Raw genomic sequence first — 21,227 nt, forward strand, 5'->3', positions numbered from 1 at the left:
TAGCGAACTTGCATCTCGAAGCGGAGCAGAATTTTTATGAAAATGTGTGGATACGACGCAGTTCATATTGCTTTATCTATCGTTTTTTCCTTCAAATCAATTATTTATTTGTTTCAGAGTTCACCATAAACTTCGAAATATAATTTTGCATCATTTACTAAAATTTCATTAAAAAGAGATGTTTATTAGTCCCCTACCGGTTTACCGGAGAGGACTTTAGGTTTACCCTCTGTCCGTCCGTCCGTCTGTCCGTCCGTCTGTCAGTCCGTCCGTCCACAAAACTGGATCCCGCGATAACTTGAAAAGTACTGAAAATATTTTTATGAAACTTGGTATATGGATAGATGGCAGTATGTAGATTATGCACGTCTTTTTCTTTTCTTCCTATGTTGAAAATTCTGGTTGCTATGGCAACAAATAGGCTGAAAATATGGCAAATTTTACACACATAAACTGGATCCAGTGATAACGCAAAAAGTATTGGAAATATTTTATGAAACTTGACATATGGGTAGATGGCAGTCTTGAGATTATGCACGTCTTTTTCTTTTCTTCCTATGTTGAAAATTCTGGTTGCTATGGCAAACAAATAGGCTGAAAATATGGCAAATTTTACACATAAACTGGATCCAGTGATAAAGCAAAAAGTACTGGAAATATTTTATGAAACTTGACATATGGGTAGATGGCAGTCTTGAGATTATGCACGTCTTTTTCTTTTCTTCCTATGTTGAAAATTCTGGTTGCTATGGCAACACATAGACTGAAAATATGGCAAATTTTACACATAAACTGAATCCAGTGATAACTCAAAAAGTACTGGAAATATTTTCATGAAATTTGACTTATGGGTAGATGGCAGTCTTGAGATTATGCATGTCTTATCTGTTCTTCCTATTTTGAAAAAATATCAGTTGCCTTGGCAACAAATAGGCTTGAAACATGGCAAATATAACAATATTTGTGATTAGTCAAAAAGAGCTGAAATTTTTTATGAAATTGCATCTTTAATTCAAGAGTTATCTCCTGTTTAAGAATTTTGCTTTTAAAATGTTGTATTTTGGTAACAGGGATGTTTCAAATATTAACTTTAGAGTGTCCTTCAGTACCGTCTGTCTGTATGTTCATAAAAAACTGTTTCATGTGATCACTTTTAAAGAACTTTTCCAACAAATTTACTTAAAATAGAGAAAAATTGAAACATTTGTGAATGGCCCTTCAGAATGTTGATGGGGTTCTAACCGGTAGGGGACTTATGGATTGCTTGCAATACTATGATAATTGCTTGTTTTCTTAGAAAATAATGATTTTTACGAAATGATACGACGCTGTTGAAAATAAAATATGATACGACGCAGTTGTATTTTTGGCAGTCTTTTCAACAGGGATAATTTTGGCAATATATTTCTATTTTATGGAATAATCACTTGCGCTAGATAAAAACCCCCAGATCATTTGCGGTGTACAGCAATGTTCTGTTGCTTTTGATTATTTAGAATAAATTGTGTCATTTCCAATATAACATTTAATTTGAAAGTTTACAATTGCTACTTTTCAGTTAAACATGAACATGTTACCTAATTGATCATAATATCTGAAATAATTTCTTATATTTTCCGGTATGTTCAATATTATCCCTAATTCTTTTTCGCAAAAAAAATATAGAAATCTATTAACTTGAATTCATGTTGGCTAGCTACGCTCTAAGTTAACTGTGGTTCTGCATGTTCTGGGTAATGACTGCTTTTTTTGGTTTGTTTTTTCAAACTTTCACTCTATACATTAGCTTTACTAGGGCGAGGACCTCAGGTGCTCCTTTGTGCATTGTTTCAGGCAAAATGTTGCGTCTGCAGAGAACCTCCTTTGTGCATTGATTCAGGCAAAAAGTTGCACCTGCAGAGAACCATCGACATTTTGAAACTAGCTTGATAGGTTTTTCCACACGAAAAGAATAAAAAGTCCCTGGTAGTTTTCGAATTCATAGCAGGTCAATTCAAGTGATTTGAATTCAGTAAACATAAACAGCTCGGCCACGGTCGGACACACATGTCGGATTTGTTTTTTCAACAAATTTTTTTACAAATAAGCAGCTTTTTTATTAACTTCTGGCGTGAAGTTTTAAGATTATAAATATTTGAATTAAATATAAAGAGAATAACAATTTAAATTTCTTATTTCGGCATGACTAGTAGAGAAATTTTCAATGTAAACAGGGGTAATCCTCTGTAAAGTCATTTTCTGAAAACCTTTGTTTAAAGTTTTCTCAAATAAAAATCACACTTTAGTATGAAGGTATGTTAGAATGCCATGTCTCTAGTCTATGAAAATTCGATGCGATAATCTGACCTAAATTTCTGTTCAATATTGTGAAAACTTTCAATACTGTTGAAAGATCATGTCTGCCTATATCTGTATCAAATTTATCGGCGTAAAATACCTTTGCCAAAACGGACACCTTCTTTACAAAATAATCTGTAGTTTGTATCATAATTATGTAACTCGATTTTGAAAATTTAAGGTTTTTAATGGAGAAGAATGATACAAATATAGAAAATACATTCCGTAGACCTTTCCTTCATCGGCGATAAAGAAATGCAATACGACAAAATTAGAGGTAAAGTTCCGCGGCGCTGAACATAAAAATGACTAAACGGAACGCATAACCTACTTGTAAAAATATTTTGTAGCTTAACCCATTTATAATATAATTTTAAAAAATTCAATGTTCAGTTTCAAATAATAAAGCTCATCTGTTCTCACCGATTTATTATAAAAAAATGAATACAATAAAATCGGCACGTAAAAGACATAAGTAATAACGGAATTGACGAAAATTATTGCTAATTACAAGTAACAAAGGTAGGCATGCAATTTGCGCATAGCTCTCTTCCGATAGCAATTGACCTTTTTCAAAATTTGTAATTCTTTCTCTTTTTAAAAAAAACAAAAACAAGGTCATTCCTGATTAATACTAGTACAGCGTCCAGGAGAGGTTACACTGGAATATTGATTTTGTATCAAAAATAGTAATCACTCCCCATTTCGAACTCACGGGAACAATTTTAGAAGCATGCTAAGGCAACACTGGAACACGTTGACATATGGGAGTGCGATCACGTGTTTCAATGTTTTATTGCATTTGATACAGCTTTTCGGAATTTGTAGATGCTTATGATGGGTACTTAAATGCGACGGGAAAAACGCAGCCTTAATAGAATTGTATTACATTTCATTTTTATGGAAACCAATGAGTGACCTCTGCTTTTGAATTAAGTTGTAAACAAAAAATGTTTTTGGAACGTTATTAACATACCTAGCAATAATAAAAACAGTTTAAACCAAATATGCAGCCTGCAATGAAAATACAACTGCGTCGTATCATATTTTTTTTTTCAACTGCGTCGTATCATTTTCGTAAAATCATTATTTTCTTGGAAAATAAACACCTCTTTTTAATGAAAATTTAGTAAATGATGCAAAATCATGTTTTGAAGTTTATGTGTGAACTCTGAAAACGAGTATATAATTTATTTGAAGGAGAAACGATAGATAAAGCAATATGAACTGCGTCGTATCCACACAATTTCATAAAAATTCTGACTCCGCTTCGAGTTGCAAGTTCGCTATAACTTTTGTTTTACAAAATAGTTGTCTAAAGCAACATATACCGAACGAAGCGGAAAATAGTGTAGCGTGTTAATAGATATATCTGGTTTTCAGTCATTTCCAACAAAAAAGTTATAAACAAAAACATACATTTTTCTGTTCCAAGATGGCGGCGTTTGTTTACATTTTAGGATACGACCAGTTTTGATTCCAGCCCTGGTAACTAGGTAGGGACATTGGCATTACTTTAGATTACCCCCGGCAACGTCACAATTGCCATGGCCACTTAAAGTTTATCGGCTCTTTAGCCTATTCCAAGACTTGGATGAGGTTGTTTCTTGACTAGTTGATGACCCGTATTGGTTTTGAGGTCAATAATTAATGGTCACGGTGACCACTAAAAAGCATCTCCGACCAATAACTAATGACCATTTTGACCCGAAATCCTCTTAACATTATGTTTGGAGGTGGTCCGTGACTTTTTTAGGTAACACCTTTTGAACACAATGTCTGTATGTCAAAGGTCTTCATTAAAAGTTTTTAAACAACCAAAGGGCTTACATTCCTAAGATTTGGTTAAGAAATTAGTCATTACTTGATCCCTGATGATTTTGAGGTCATTTAAGGTACACTAAGTCTCAGAAATGAATATTCTTTTTTTTTAACTGTTGAAAGAACAGTGTGTTTCATAATGTCCCAATATAAGCTAAAAGCAACACGTCCCATTTTAAATTAATGCATTCCGGTTTAAAGTATGTACTTGCAGAAAATAGCGCTCAGTGTGCAATAATTGTCCATTTTACAAATCCGGTGTGCAGTCCCAAGTAAGCAACTACCGTCCTATATCTCATTGGCACCGTCTATTATAATAATGTTTGTGAAAGAATTGTCTACAAAATAACAAATATACGTCCAATGTCAACGTAACATATTTACACTATTATCTTGGTGGTTTACTTGTTCAATTTTACAGGATATCAACAAAAGTTCAGAAGGATTGATCTTGACTAACCATTTTTCTGTCCATATAATGATAATGTACAAGGTATAATTCCTTCAAGTGATCTTCGCAAGTAGTCATATCTAGATTACATGTAAAGCCACAGAAAAAGGATAAATACACATACATGTATTTTTAGGGAAAAAAACAATTTAACTTTATATGCCCTGTTATTAGAGACTTTAACGCTCTAACGAGTCAAAATATATTTACATGTCAAGAGCTATAATCTACCCGGTGCAAGTTATTTCTAATTTCATAATGTTGAGTTCGTGACACCGTGAACTAAAGGGTTAGCCACATGTATACCAGATGACTTTCTGTTTCTTATTCAAACTAATTTCACTTGCTCTTGATGTCGATGAATATAATGTGGTGAAAAATTACTTAAAACTATTACTGGGCATGCACGTAGCTCCTGAATATATCAGAACTGCATTTCCTTGAGATGTTTCTTCATGGATTGATATATGGCAAAAAAAGAAGAGAACAACGACAACAAACAAACGTAACCAAGCCTGGAGAATACAGATTGTATACATGATATTATTTTATAGATATTTCGTAAGTTTTGTTTATCGTAAGTGTGTAATACATGTAATACGAAACTTTAATATCACTTACAAATAAGTATTAGCAGCAAATGTTCAACACTGTCAACTGGTTATATAAGTTGACTACATCAATAAAAATTATAGTTTAACCAGAAACAAATATCAAGTATGAAATACGATATATTAGAGTTAAATTTGACATCAATATTTAAAATTGTCTACGTCTATCGGTATCCGATATATGATGGCATAACGCACATACGTCTTTCTGATCATCAGTGTCTGTGCAGCAAATCACAAATTTACGTCACCTATGTCACGTCATAATTTGCCTTTCTACTATGGCCCAGATAGGCCGTCAGAAAACTTAAGATTTGAATAACCTTTACCTCATAAAGACGTGTTTTGATGGCTGTTCGCCATTTTTTTTATTTTAATACTCATATTTTAATTGAGTTCATGAAATGGTTAAAATTATAGACTTCATTAAAGATTTTCCTTGTTAAAGTAAAAAAAAATCAGCAGTTGGTATTTTGTTGCTGAAAATAGTGTTACAGATGAGTACTCTATGACTGTTATTTCTTGATACCTTTTTATACTCGAAAATTTGTTAATATAATTGCAGGTTGACAGACATTTACGAAAACTTGATCAAGAATTGTCAAAATTTAAGATGGAGTTAGAAGCAGATAATGCAGGGATTACAGAAGTTTTAGAAAAAAGTTTGTACATTATTTCAGGGAGTGTATTTAAGATATGATCCTAGTTACTCTGTTTAAACTGAAATATCAAGAGAAAGTGAATATTATCTATTGGTCTTGAACTTTTAAATTTGAGATAAGACTGTCAGGGCTTCCATTAAGTTTCAAAATTTATAATAATCCAACATATACCTTCCCATGAGTCTTGATGAAGCGAATGGTACAAAAATCAATAGAGTCAAAAGTTTTAATTATCATCATACTATTTGCTGAAATGAAATTAAAAAAAGACTGCTACTATTTTTCCATGGCAACATAAACATATTCATAGGTTTTAGTTTTTCATAGGCATATGTAAATATATACTGTACCCCATGAACACCTTTATATTACATTGAATAAATACAAAGTATACATCCATTGAATAGATATCTGTTGCATCAGTAAATTATAACTGACTGTAACCTAAATATTGGTAATTAAAAAGTAATTTAAAAAAACTTGATTACATAACATTTACCAATTTTAAATGATGTTAAAATATAATGCACCTAACATAATTTTTATGTTACCACACCTCTGACATTGATATTTATCTGAATATGGTGAATAATTGTGGCCTTCAAAATATCAATGTAGCCCATTCCATTCAGTATTGCAGTTCCCTTGTAGGACTTGCTAGTCTATTGTGACCCGAAGTGCACCATGAATTTATAAGGGTAAAAGTTTGTACCAGGGAATTAGCCTGGAAAAACATACTTTTGTAGAGTTTCGTATAACAACTATTGATACCCATGCCCTTTTCATTTATTTAATGATTTTTTGGGTCATATTTTTGAATTACCTTTCAGTGTGGCTCTTTCTTGTATATAAAATACTATGAGATTGATTTTAAAGATTGACTGGCCCATTAAAAATATTTTTTATGCCCCCGGGCATATAGTAATTGAACTGTCCGCCCGTCCATCTGTCCGTACGAGGTTAACCTAGAACGGCAAGTTGGATTTTTTTAAGTTCTACCTTTACCAATGGCTTCATAATTTACACACTTACTAAGCCATACAAAGTATATGATCTGGGCAAGTAACATAACTATGGCTTCCATTTGCACCAAGTTATGGCCCTTTTCAGCACTTAGAAAATGAATAATGGTTAACCTAAACCGGCAAGTTGGAAATATCTTATGTTCTATCTGAACTAATGGCTTAATAATTTTCAAACTTACTTATCAATACAATGTACATGATATTGCCAAGTTATATAAATTTGCCATCCATTTTCCCAGCAATTTTCCTTTTTATCACTTTCAAAATAGGGCCTTGTATGGTTAACCCTTTTCCGCCAAGTTGGATTTATCAAAAAATTTCACCTAATTACTTAATTTATTTAATGATATCTTTCATAATTGGTAGGTGGATACCTTTAACGGTCCTCTAGTTTTTTGTGGCGTTAGGCGTCTCTAGGTCAATCAAGGTCACTTGTGTAAAAAGATAAATCTAAACATTTCTGCTAATACAGCCTTTATTGTCTTTCATGTTTATAATAGTCATACCAAGGGAGGTCCTCTTCCTTTTCCTCTAGTAAGGGGTCATTTGGGTCAAGGTCACAAATGTCAAAAATAGATTTTTTACACTTTTACAGGTGTATTAACCTTATTCTATCGACAGATGTCTGGTATATTTTGTAGGAACATAAAATTGAGGTATTCTCATTTGGATGGAGGTAGGGGTCTGTTGGGTCAAGGTCACCAGTGCTAAAAATAGAGTTTTACACTTTTGCTCATACAGCCTTTATTTATTGACAGATTTGTATTATAATTGGTAGGAAGATAACTTACATGGTATTCTTCCTTTGGATGGAGTTAGGGGTCAGTTGTGTCAAGGTCAACAGTGCTGAAAATAGATTTTTACACTTTTGCCAATACAGCCTTTATATTTTGACAGATTTATTTCATATTTGGTAGGAAAATAAGTTGCATGATATTCTTCCTTTGGATGGAGTTAGGGGTTAGTTGGGTCAAGGTCACCATCAGTGCTTAAAATAGATTGTATACACTTTTGCCCATACAGCCTTTATTTTAAATATTGTTACTGACAAGAATCTGAGCCGGGGGCATTTGTGTTTAACAAACACGTTCTTGTTTATTACAAATCCATTGAGTAATGATAACATGATATTGAATCTTTCACCCCATTGATAGCGTTGAATTTTGCTAATGTTGTTTCATTTCAGGATCTTTAGAGATGGATAAACCTTTAGTACAGAGTCATAGAGCAGAAAGTAAGAAGTTTTTATAATCTAGTATCTTACTACTTATTTTGTTAATGTTGTTGCAAGTTAATTTCCATTTGCAACTGAAGAGTGTTGGCTTGTCATTGATTTCACAATTAAAATATGCACATTTTTTTAACTAAAAAACTTTTGTAAGTAAGTTACTAAACAACTTGCAAAACAAGAAGTTAACTTCCAAAATTGAATTCACAGGTGTTTAAATTTGGCCAGCATCATCCATGAAGTTGTTTGCATAACATCATATGCTATGCTCGTGTTTGTCTGAGTGAGTTGTTGTATGATCAGGACAATAATTTGAAAATCATAATTTCGATAACCTCCCTAAATGAAACAGCTGTTATAATTATATAGCATATAAGTAAAGAAACAGAAACACACTTTTTGCTATTTAGTAATAAAATGTCTGCATGGAATACAATAATACAGTAAATCTACTGTATTGATGGAACAAACATTGTAAATTTCTGTTTGTAATGATGTCTAGTCCAATCAATTTATATTGCATTCAATTGGATAACTGTATTGTAATTTCTTTCTTTTTTTTTCAGAACGGAAACTTCCTTCATCTACTTTACCTACACAAAATGAAAGTAAAATGACTACGGAAAAAGTGCAGTCAGCCTTAGCTAACGAAATTGCACGAGACTCGTTTGGTGGTGTACGGAAAAGTCAGTCAGCATCTAACTCACCAAATATATCAATGTTTAATTTTTCGCCAGCTTCAACCACTCTTACATATAAACTAGGTAGGTACATTTAATACACAAATTCATTTGTCATAGATGAAGACTTGATATATTATACTCTCTTGGAAGATATTTACATGTAAGTATGGCATTGGAAAAGTCATAAGTGATGGTAACCTTATTGTCATATGATGAATTTTAGCTCTACTTTTCAAAGCACTGAGAAGAATGTGGAGTGAACTGTCCGTGGACAGGTCTATCTTTAAAGATATGATGATAGAAAAAATATGAGCGAAGTGGTCAGTAAACACATAAAAATTATCTTCATCTTTTAAGATAGAAGGTCATTGGTTTGAAACTTGACTGATTTTTTGTTTTCATTATTTACTTACAACAAAAGTGAAAGATTTTGATAAAAGGTGAATATTCAAGTTATTTAACAAGTCTACTTAATAGCACTGAGAAAAGTGTCCAGTGACAGGTTTTGTTATAGTTAATGAATCAACATGATGTAAGATGCTGTGATGAATCTGAAAATCATGAATGTAAACAGGTCATGTTTGAACAAAATGTGTCTAAACAAGTCATGTGTGAACATTTATGTATTTAAACAGGTCATACACCAATGTGATCTTTGTAAACAGGTCATGAAAGATCACTATCTATGTGAACAGGTCATGTTTGAACATTTATTTATATTAACAGGTCATGTAAGAACATTATCTATGTAAACAGGTCATGTTAAAACGTTATTTATATGTTATTTATATAAACATGTAATGTTAGAAAATTATGTATATTAACAGGTTATATAAGAACATTATGTATATATACAGGTCATGTTTGAACATAATGTATATAAACAGGTCATGTAAAAACATTATGTATATAAACAGGTCATGTACGAACATTATATATAAACAGGTCATGTTAAAACGTTATTTATATGTTATTTATATAAACAGGTAATGTTAGAAAATTATGTATATTAACAGGTTATATAAGAACATTATGTATATATACAGGTCATGTTTGAACATAATGTATATGAACAGGTCATGTACAAACATTATGTATATAAACAGGTCATGTACGAACGTTATATATTAACAGGTCATGTACGAACATTATGTATATAAACAGGCTATGTACGAACGTTATATATAAACAGGTCATGTACGAACATTATGTATATAAACAGGTCATGTTGGTGTTGGTAGTAATGCAGCTATAGCAGCAGCAGCTTCACAAGCAATAGCAGCAACACAACAAGTGGTATTGTTTTAAATTGCACATCTTTAGACTTCTATAAACATTTAGGAAATCATGCAAACCTTATAAACTTATTTGCCACTTCAGACTTAAATTTTTGGACATGGTTAGAAATTAGGTAGATATATGTATCTGTCAGACACATGTACATTATACAATATATAGATTCAATTTTAACTTGACTTTTCAAAAGAAAAAAAAAGGTTCTGCTGTTCATCATGTTGTTGATGATGTTGCTGTCTGAAAATGTTAGTCATATTCTTTTTATTTCTCAATGGGTTGCCTTCACACTTGGACACAAAAATTGTTTGAACAAGATCTTCCGATTGTCCACACTATATTTGATATGCACTTTTATGACCTTGATATTCAAGGAGTTCTTAGCAGTTGGTCAAAACAATGCCTTATGCAAAATTCATTTGTAAATAACTTTAATTTGTTTTTGTTAAATGATTTTAATACCTCTGAATAAACATGTGCTTAAATTTTAACCTTGTGTTTATTTTCAAGTCATGCATTGGTCTTCAGTTTCTATTCTAGGACTCACATGTAAATTGTATGATTCAAGGTGATAAATGCACGTGTTAACTTGTTTATATAAGTACAAAGTATATAATAACACTTCAAATACAAAGTTCTTTTTGCATTATTTTATTTTCCTTAACAAGCAAATTTACCTTAAATACTGTTTTAACAAAAGTGTAAAGCTTCAAACCAAAAATTGGCTACATTTGTCTTTGTTAATTTGAATTTGTGAATACCATCATTGTACCCTATGCAGTTCAAAATGTTCAAAGCAAGATGTTTTTATTTTCTATTTACTTACAAAGAAGCACATTATTATGTTCATTGAAATAATTTTTCTTATGACGAAATAACACAGCTGGTCATCATATGATTAGAAATAACCAAATACCAATTTTGCAATTTCAGGCTAACATATTCACAATAACTACAAACTCACGCAGAAATTGCTTTCTGAATGTTTGTGAAAACTATCCTTTCGCAAATGAAACCAGTTCTGCAGCGTTTGATTGTGCTGTCTCCTTTCAATAGCCCTTGTTTTCACTTATCTTGTACCTGATTACAAGTTTTAAAACCTGAGTATATGATAATAGCAGTTGATCAAAACAATACGTCATGAAAAATAAATTTGTAAATTACCTTAATTTGTTTTTGTGAAAAGATATTAGTACCTCTGGATAAACATGAGTTTTACCTGTTTTTGTTTTCAAGTCATGCATGAGAAATTAGTTTTTGTTCTGAGATTCACATACTTTCATCTTGTTTTTGTTTTCAAGACATTAATACATGTACATAATCAGTTTCTATTCTAAGATTTGGTTTAAAAACATGCCATCTATGTAAAATGTGGATAATTTGATTACTGACATGTTTATTCACTCATATTGATTTTTTGTATTGCCACAAAAATTTGAATGGTTTGTTGACTAAAAAACTTTGAAATGAACAATTGGTAATGGTGTATAATGATGTACTGTTTGTTAAGGATGTTCCACTTTTTTAATTGACTGTTTTTGTCATATTTGTTAAGAAAAATGAATTGTTTAATTTGTTATAAATTTTTGAAATACAATTTCTCATTTAATTTTAGATGCAGTGTCAGGGACGACGTACACCAAGTTTGAAAGCCAGTTATGTTGCAATGACGAAAGGGAGTAGTACTGAATTAACCAAAGAAATTATAAAACAAGAGTACACCTCATATTCCCAGCCTTCTACTCCGGCTGTTACCACAGATAGTGGGGCTGGAAGGTCCCAAAGCCAAAAAAGTATGCACTTTTATCCCATACCCTTTCATCTTCGACAGTTTTTGTCATTTGAGCCATTGATAGGTCATACCTTAGTGTGTGTAGTATGTTGTGCTTTACCTTCATAGAAAGCCCACTATACATGATATTTCAGGATTTTTTTTGAGTTAAGTTTGTTGACTTCTCACAACTTGCTTTTCATTGCTTTAGGTTAAAATTTTGCCAGGGACTTTGGATTCTTTCAGGTTAAGATGATGTTAAGCTATCTTTAGGAATGTCTGTGATTCTAGTCTAATGCAGTTTGTGCCTTAAATAATACTTAGAGTGACACCTGAGGTCTCCCCCTCCTGTTTAATTTGGAAAGTCCCTATATGCCTTTGAAAGTGTTGGTGCGACTTAAAACCCAACCAAAACGGACAGAACAACATGACATTTTGGTTGAATAAGTTAGTAACTCTTCCTTGCCTACTTATTAGAAGTTATTCCCCTTTATCAGATTTGCTTTACTTTATTCCTTCTTTTTACAGTTGTCAAATGAGAAAAATATCAGACCTATAATGATAATAAATTAATATGTTTTGCAAACCGTCTATTCTCTTCTTTTTCTAATTTTTTTTCCCCACTTACTTGTTAACTGTACTCATCATGATTATAACTTTGTAAGCTTTTTTTCTCACCAAGTAAAACATAGGAAAGTATAACCTATAGGTAGCCTCTTCTTGGCAGGGAGATTAACAGTGTGTAACATGGCTCTTGTAAATACTGCCATTCAGCTCTATAATGCAATTTTGTTAGCGCACAATACCAGCCCGCTAGTTCCTCTTGTTGAAATGAATTTTTATGGAGCTGGGTTTTTTTTTTTAAAGATTTATACTGATGAATTATTCTTGGTGTTTATGAATTCATTTTTTTATTTTTTTTTCACAGACAAACATCAAAAGCTGCAGCATTATTGCAAGCCCAACAGGCACAGGAACAAGCCCAGAGACAAAAACAACAAGCAGTTATGTCAGCATTATCGCAGCAGCTTACTGGTGGTGTTGAAATAACAACAACACCAGAACCCAGCAACGAGCTTCAAATAGTTGACGAGCATGGTGAACCCGTAAATTGGCAGGATGATCCAAACGAGCCGAGATATTGTTTATGTAACCAAGTATCATACGGTGAAATGGTCGGATGTGATAATGATGATGTAAGTTCAAATGTATTGATTTATATCTTATGTAAGGTTTGGAACTAACATGTTTGTTAATATAGATGCAAGGGTCAAGGTCATATGTTATTGATATTTAATTATTAGATTTAAGTTTTAATGTTCTTTGAAATATGATTGAAAATGTTGAAAGTAACTAAATGAGTATCCTGACTTCTTGTGTCAGTGTAATATCCTTGATATTTTGAACAAAGTAATGTTTAATTTTAAGCTGATTGTCCACATAGTCATTTACACACTGGTTATATTTCAAATATCTTTTTCATCATTCTGTCAGTCAATGAATTTAAGATTTTGAATTTACTGCCCCGAATTCCAGTTTTGAATTTATTCTACTATATATTTAAAATTTACACTGGCCATGGGCCACCAGGGCCAGTGTTAAATTCGATGACTGTTCTGTGAATACCTTTTGATAAGCTGACACTTTTACTTAGATGAATTTTATTAAAACAAAAGAATTACATAAAATAAATATGATCTCTCCCTTTAGAAAGATTGAATCTAAATATAATATTTCTAGAAATTAGAGATTGGATTGGAAAAAAAAAACAAAAAAAACCCAAAACCTTTCCAAATATTGCAGTTTTTGTCCAAAATGGTTTTTCTTCATATTCATGTTCATGAATTCACATCTTCATCATAATCAAATTCCAAAGCAATTTCGAACATGACTGTTTACAATCAGTTTTGCTGATATTTTAGTAGATAATTATGCTATGGTGGATCTGTAATAGATAAAACAAAATAAACCATTGGTATGAATAATGCGAGATACTAAATATGTGTTCATATTTTAATATCTCACTTGGAAATATTTTAAGTGTTTAAATGCACTACTGATCCAGGGTATTGCACACTTACATGTTGCCCATACAGCTGAAGTTATCAATCGTTTAATCCTACCTGGGCGTTTTCTCTTTTAATTGGGAAGAGGCCTTATGTAGCTCTTTGATTTTGGGAAGAATTCTGGCTAAATTTGCTGATTTGGGAAAGTAAAAAGCTGGTTTATGTTTGAATTCCTGGTTGAAACTGCATATTGCAAAGAAATTTATATTTGGAAGAGACTTTTATAGGCCTCTGACTGTTATATATAGTGTAAAACCCCAGCACCGCCATGTCCTTTTGAATTTGAAAGATATAATAATACATGGAAGATACACTACTGAGTACACATGTCTGTAATGAAATAAACCGTTTCAATTATTTTATTTCAGTGTCCAATAGAATGGTTTCACTACGGATGTGTTGGACTGTCACAAGCACCAAAATGTAAATGGTATTGTCCACAGTGTTATGCTGCAATGAAAAGAAGAGGACGCAGATAGCATTGAGGCAATATAAAGAAAGAAACTCATAAAGATCAAAATAATTGCATTTATAGTTTAACATTAAAATGTATGACATTCTATAAGTTAAAGTGATGGAGTCTTTAGAAAGTTAAAGTGATGGAGTCTTTAGAATGTCTTTGCTAATAAATATTGAAAAATTAGTTTAGAGTTAACTTCTATTTCTATGCCCTCCCATATTGGGGAGTCATATAGGTGTTGTAGCGTCTCTCCGTCCTTCCAATCAAACTTTGTCAAGGCCATATCCTCGTCATTTATGGATGAATTTAAAGATAATTTTGTATAAATGTGTTGCAATTTGGGGCAAAGTTCTATTATGTATAGATATGTTGGACACTGTGTCACATACAAGAATTGGGTCTCTTCCACAAACGTCAAGACCACACTTGTAGGTATTAATTTTTGTAAAAGTACACTGATGCTCTATGTTGAGTCAACTCCGTCGTTCATTGATGTATTTAAAAATCACCATGCATAAATGTGTTTGACAGGATAAAAATGTGTTATGCACAAGAATTTAGGTTCTTACCTCAAAGGTCAATGTCAAACTTGTAGATCAAAATATCTGGAAAAAAGTGATCCCTCGGAAGCATTAAAACAATTACTTGAAAAAGGCAGACTCCTGTACATGAGGGATAATGAAAAAGTGCAACATCCCTCACGCTCCCTATCATCGGCTTGTTCGGTACTCAATTCTCGACACTTAAAAGTGCTGGCATCAATGATCCTGAAGAACCAGAAAAATATAACAAAACTGAAGTGATTTACGGGGCATTTTTTTATGGCTGTCACACACCAATTGACATCTGCTGTTGTGATGTATAAATATCTGGAAAAAAGGGATCCAGCATTAAAACAGCAAAATTACATGAAAATTGCAGACTCGGTTTGATTGAGTCAGTACATGACAAAAGTCGTGATAAAAATACACTGATGTTTTTGACTGGTCAACAAGTCTATCAATCCTGGATGAATTTAAAAAGAGTGTAGGACAAAAGCTCTCCCGGACAAAAGCCCTCCCATCAAAAAGTGACCAGGCGGACAAAAGCCCTCCCGTGAAAATGACAAGGCGGACAAAAGCCCTCCCGTGAAAATGGCTGGGCTGATAAAAGCCCTCCCGTGAAAATAATAAAGCGGACAAAAGCCCTACCACAGCAAATACATATATGTACGTTGAATAGTTTATATTTTCTTTCAATGCACTCAACATATTAAAATTGTAATCATGAATATTTTTGTTATTCATTGGCATAAGCATGTTTGTGTGAGCTTGAGCACATTCCTGAGAGGCATCTGAATAATAAGTGCTAAAATCTTAAGTGCATATATATTTACGTAGATATGAAGGATTACTCCTGTGTGAAGTTAAGATTTATAGAGTAATAAATGATGAAAAGAAGTTAAAATTACCTAACTTAAAAAGTAAAGGTATTTATAATGTGCCCTGTAATGAGTCAATTTGATTTAAAAGTGACTTTGTTTTTAACGACATTCGTGTAAAAAGTAACCTCGTTAAACATTTCCGGAAGGTATATTCAGAATAAGGTGGTTCTGGCTCATACACATACTGACGTCAATTGAAAACAACAAGAACGATTTGTAACAATTTCAATGTTGTGTGCATTGAAAAACACAGGTATTCAACATACATATTAATTTTTGTTACGGGAGGGCTTTTGTCCGCCTTGTTTACTTTTGTCCGCCAAGTCAATTTCATGGGAGGGCTTTTGTCCGCCCTGTTATTTTCACGGGAGGACTTTTGTCTGCCCTGTCATTTTCACGGGAGGGCTTTTGTCCGCCATGTTATTTTTTGACGGGAGGGTTTTTGTCCGGGACGGCTTTTGTCCGTTTCCCATTTAAAAATTATGAAGAAATTATGAAGTCATTAGAAGTTGGAGTGTACATAGTGCTAAAGGAAAGGTGTGGAGATCTTCCTAAGAATAAAAAAAAACTAATACAAGTACCTAAAAATTACAGATCTAGAGCCCACCAATAGGTGACTATGAAAGGTATTTCAATATTCATCCGCCAAGCACTGTTATATTTATATATCACTCCGGCTGTCGATCTTGTATTTCATTCCATAGGGTCAGATATAATGAAATCTGCTTTCATGGAGTTCTACTTAAATCAAATGGTCCTGGTGAATGCCTAATACTAGTATTTTAAGTGATAATTTGGAGGAAATTCAGAAAGTGATTGCTTAAAGCCTAGATATTCCGTAATAATTATGTCTAGTGGACCTGTCTCGAGTTTCATTAGATCATGACCTCGGGTCAAAATTAACTCCTGAATGGCCCTTGTTCACACAGGAGACATTTATAATTTTTGTTGTCAGAAACCTGAAGGACTTTAGATAATCAATTTTAATGCAGCATAGTGGTCCCATTCCAAGTTTAGTTACTAGTAGTACTTTGGTCAAAATCGGCCTTGCCGTGTTGGGTAAACTTGCTTTTATAGAGTTTGTTTTTGCAATAGATGGGTTAGATAGAAGTGAGAGGATACAGTGATGATGTTGGACGTACGTTGGTTTGTCTGTAAGTACTTGCAAAAAAACCCGACATCTTTTCCCTTTTGGATCAATAACCTTTTAATAGAAGAAATAATGCAGGATTTAAGTAACTTGGTAGGGACATTGCGCATTACCTGTAGATTACCCCGGTCAACGCCACAATGACCATGGCCACGAAAAGCTTATCGGCTCAATAAAGAACACATTAGCCATCAGTCCTAAGACTTGAAGTGGAAGTTGTTCATGACTAGATTTGAATCAATAACCTCAAGTGTTATTTTTGATATTTTACGAGGTCATGGGCTCAAGGCGGAACTTCATGATTTCACGGATTTTCCGCCGGTCTTACAGCTAGAAACACTGGTAACATCGCACTGTGAACGTTATTTTTTTTTAAATCGCAACATTCAGATGAAGTCAAACTTTGACCTAATGTGGCTTCGTTTTTCGTTTTCTTACGTGTATTTCTTCTTTAATTCATAAAGTCATGTGTATCAGAACATGTGTCATCTGCTTTCGCCGCAACCTGTGGCTGTTACAAATTTTGAGTAGTACGTATGCAGCGATATCTTTAAATAAATGTTATGTTATATCAAAATGCTGACTATATGTATCTTTGCTTAGGGACGGCAACCATTGCTGCTTGAAATAAACGAGATCAATCAATTAAATAATACTATTTTCTTAAAAATGTAATACTGATTATTATATATGTAATAGGGCTGCATTTTAGTAAACGTTCTCAGTTTTTATTGCCCTTTTCGCTTATTTTCCGTACCTTATTTGTTAGAGTTAATTTGATTGGTGCTTTCGGTTTAATTCTATATTTTTTCATTGGTCGACTTGATTGAAATCATTCGATTAGTTCAGAACTTGTTATGAGTAATTTTGACCAATCAATCTTATAGTTAAGCATTGTCATGACTACTAAAAGTGTAGAAATACCGGGTGAATTTCTATATTTCTTGTCTTGGGAACTGGCTGACAGGTCAGTTCACTTCAAAGCTTTAGAGCTTTGGCACTCTTTCAAAACTTAATAGTTTTGACTCTGTTTTAAATCTATATGATTTGAGATTTTAGGCTATTCTTATTAATAAATACTTAGAAATTCTTTTTAAATAAATAACTCGTTGTTGGTAGATTCTGCTTAAATATATAGTTTTATTCATACTTTTGATAAATAAATTATATGATTGTCGTTTAAATAAGTCTATGATTATCGTTTGAATAAATCTCGTAGTGTTAAATTTATAAAATCTTGTGTTATACTTTCTTAATAAGAGTAATTTGAAGGTAGCGTCCTACACCACCATCCTAGCCACTGGTTGGCAATTAAGAGTTCAGAGAACCTGGGTTAAGTGCCGTTTAAAGATATATTTGTGATCACGTGTCGTCCGCATAGTAATTAGGCCATTTATGATATAAGTCTGTCAAGAGCGCCACTGAGTGTTGGGCTCGAATCAGCTTGAACCACTGATAATAAACCGGCACTCTTACATATAGATTCATAATCATCAAATTTGATAAAAGTTCTTCTACGTACTAGTACTTAATTATTTCACGCAGAAACATTGGAAGTATGTTATATAGAAATATTTTGTAGGTAAATACGTTTGTTTGGTTTTAACCTTAATCACACCAAGGTCTTTTGTCTAAATTGGACTTGTCCAGCTTTCATTTTTGGAACTGCCCGTTTCAAATGTTGGAGAAATATTTTAAGTTAGTCGGCCAACAGTACTAGTGTAGAAGGAAAATAAAGGCTAGCCTAATTTACCATCCTATTTCGTACCGTATAAGTTAACAGTTGTATACAAAAACCTTGTCAGATGTGATAATAAAAGTGGTAATTTTATCATTAACGAGATGTGTTAAGTTTGACTATCACCTCTATTTGAAAGACCCCGACTGAACTTAATCCGTCGTTCATACAACGATATTTTTTCTGCTTGAGTCAAGGCTAATCAGATTCGCTTACATCAGCATTCAGGTTAATTAAGTTTTTTATTTTAGTCTGGTTTGGTTTTACTCGCACTAATACAATTTAGGTCATATGGCGCCGAAACAGGAAATGTGATTTTGGTTAAACTCGGGTGTTACGAACTTAAAGCAACACAAGGAGTCAAAACCGCCTCACCTGCCTAAGAGATACATAACTTCCAGTAGTTCGATTCCATTTACTCACCTCTTACGACAACGTAGCGATAAAACGTGGCTGCAATTCTGATGCCTTTACGCATAAAGACAATTCCTTAGTAATTTGTTATTGAAGGGGTATTCATTAAGTTTAACAGAGCATGAATGCTCGATCAATAATATAAGCACCATCCTTTCCCATGCCGGAACTTTGCAGTGGTACACACACACACAAAAAATCGTGATCTGGGAATATGAAAGTGGTAATTTTTTATTAACAAGATGTATCAAGTTTGACTTTCCCATTGTTTCTTGTTAATTAATTGGTCATGTTTCAGGATCCTAAAATGTGGGACATTTTGTGTTTGAAAGAAGGAAAAGAAATTGTGATTACTTGGAAATAAAAAAAGTCGAGATACATTTTCATGAACTTATGTTGAAATTACCATGTAATTATGTATGTGCTTAAAATTTGTAGGTGAATGATACTTTCATGCAAAACGTTAACTAACATTATTATTATTACCCAAACTTCAAAATGTTTTACTGGGTATTTACGCTAAATGAAATGCAAACCCTTCAATTGCATTTTCACAATGTCTTTAATATACACGTTGTTTTATTTCACTTTAATGAAAGTAAGCTGTCCTTTTACTCATTTTGTTCCAGCTCCAAGAATTCCTGATGGTCACTTAGGCATTTTCTTCACAAATTTCCTAAAAAGAATCAATATACTTGCATTAGCTTTATCAGCACATTAACTTCATTAAAGACATGATATAATAGCTTTGTCTGCGCTATTACCTAAATAGAGACATGATACATAAGTTTTTTCTGTCAAGAAACCTAAATATAAATATCACTTAAAAACTATATCTTTGTCTGCCCATTAATCTTGAAAGGTGCATCGCCATCACTTTAGCTTTGTCTAAACCTAACCTAAATAAAATATCATCATTAGCTTTGTCAACCCAGTAACTTAAAAGAGACACAAGAGATAGTACATTACCTTTCTCTGTCAAATTATCTTAAAATGAAAACTTAAGCTCTGTTTGACCAATAACTTTCATAAAGGCATAAAGATCACATAACTTTTGTCAGCCCCAAAACTTATAACGTGAAACGACGAGCCTGTCTGTCAAAAGCGAGGCATTGCGATCATATTGGCTTGTCCGCACGATGATCTTAAGTAAAACATAATTATGACAGTAGCTTTCTCTATCTGCCCAATGACAGTAGCTTTCTCTATCTGCCCAATAACAAAAATAAAAACGTTATGATTACTTCAGCTTTGTCTTCTATAACACCATGATGTCGATGGTTCCGTCTGTCCGATAGTCCCTGAGAGTAAAGTTGCAACGGCCCTAAGGTCCACTTTGTTTATATCGACTTGCATAGTAAGCATATCTTAAAACTCTTCTCTTCCAAACCTATCATGCACGGAGCTTCGATATTTGGCATGTTACATCACCTTGTAATGACCCTTAACAAAATTATGTAGCTCATGGTCCTAGGGTCAAAATTGACCAGGCCCTGGGATCCATTACTTTTATAAACAAGGAATACACTTAAACTTTTTTGTTGAAATAATGCAATGTCCAGAGCTTAGAGATGTGTCATGTAGCATTCCCTAGTGGATCTGTATAACATGTGCATAACATACATCTCTTTCCAAAAATTGCCTCTTACTCCGGGCCGCTTTGTTTACATACATGTAGACGACATGTTTAAATATTATACTCCTCCTTAACTGTACTTCCTAGAGCTTGTAATGTAGCATCACCTTGTATTCTTCTACAAAAGTTATATAAATCAAACCCCTTAGGTATACTTTGAACTGGCCCCGCGGTTCACCTAATTTATATACATGTAAATAATTAAGAAAATGCATTTAATCTTCTTATGGTAGGTGATAATAGCCAGAGCTTATATATGTAGCAAATATGGTCTACAAAATTACATAGAACATACCCATGTGGTCGAAGCATATTTATTCAGATCAGCATTGATTTGCATATTGGCGCGACCGGGCCACATTTGGCACGATTCACTCTCGCTTATATTTTAAAATGTACTTTTCCTTTCCAAAGGTACACATCTTTTGATTCTTACCATTTTTAAAAGTGTTTATCTT

General features: G+C 33.0%; 1 protein-coding gene across 1 annotated transcript in view; it reads left to right on the forward strand.

Moving 5' to 3' along the window:
* LOC132752067 (inhibitor of growth protein 3-like) overlaps positions 1–14,526 on the forward strand; it is a 30,142-nt gene extending 15,616 nt beyond the window's left edge. Inside the window, 7 exon segments of the mRNA XM_060742336.1 lie at positions 8,094–8,141; positions 8,702–8,899; positions 10,041–10,114; positions 11,727–11,882; positions 11,885–11,904; positions 12,811–13,078; positions 14,317–14,526. Of these exon segments, the coding sequence (XP_060598319.1) occupies positions 8,094–8,141; positions 8,702–8,899; positions 10,041–10,114; positions 11,727–11,882; positions 11,885–11,904; positions 12,811–13,078; positions 14,317–14,427 (875 nt within the window). The 3' untranslated portion in view covers positions 14,428–14,526.
* Positions 14,527–21,227: the final 6,701 nt, after the last annotated feature.

This window comes from Ruditapes philippinarum, unplaced genomic scaffold (genome assembly GCF_026571515.1).
Source record: "Ruditapes philippinarum isolate M1 unplaced genomic scaffold, ASM2657151v2 ctg1620_1_1_1_1, whole genome shotgun sequence".
Lineage (NCBI taxonomy): Eukaryota > Metazoa > Mollusca > Bivalvia > Venerida > Veneridae > Ruditapes > Ruditapes philippinarum.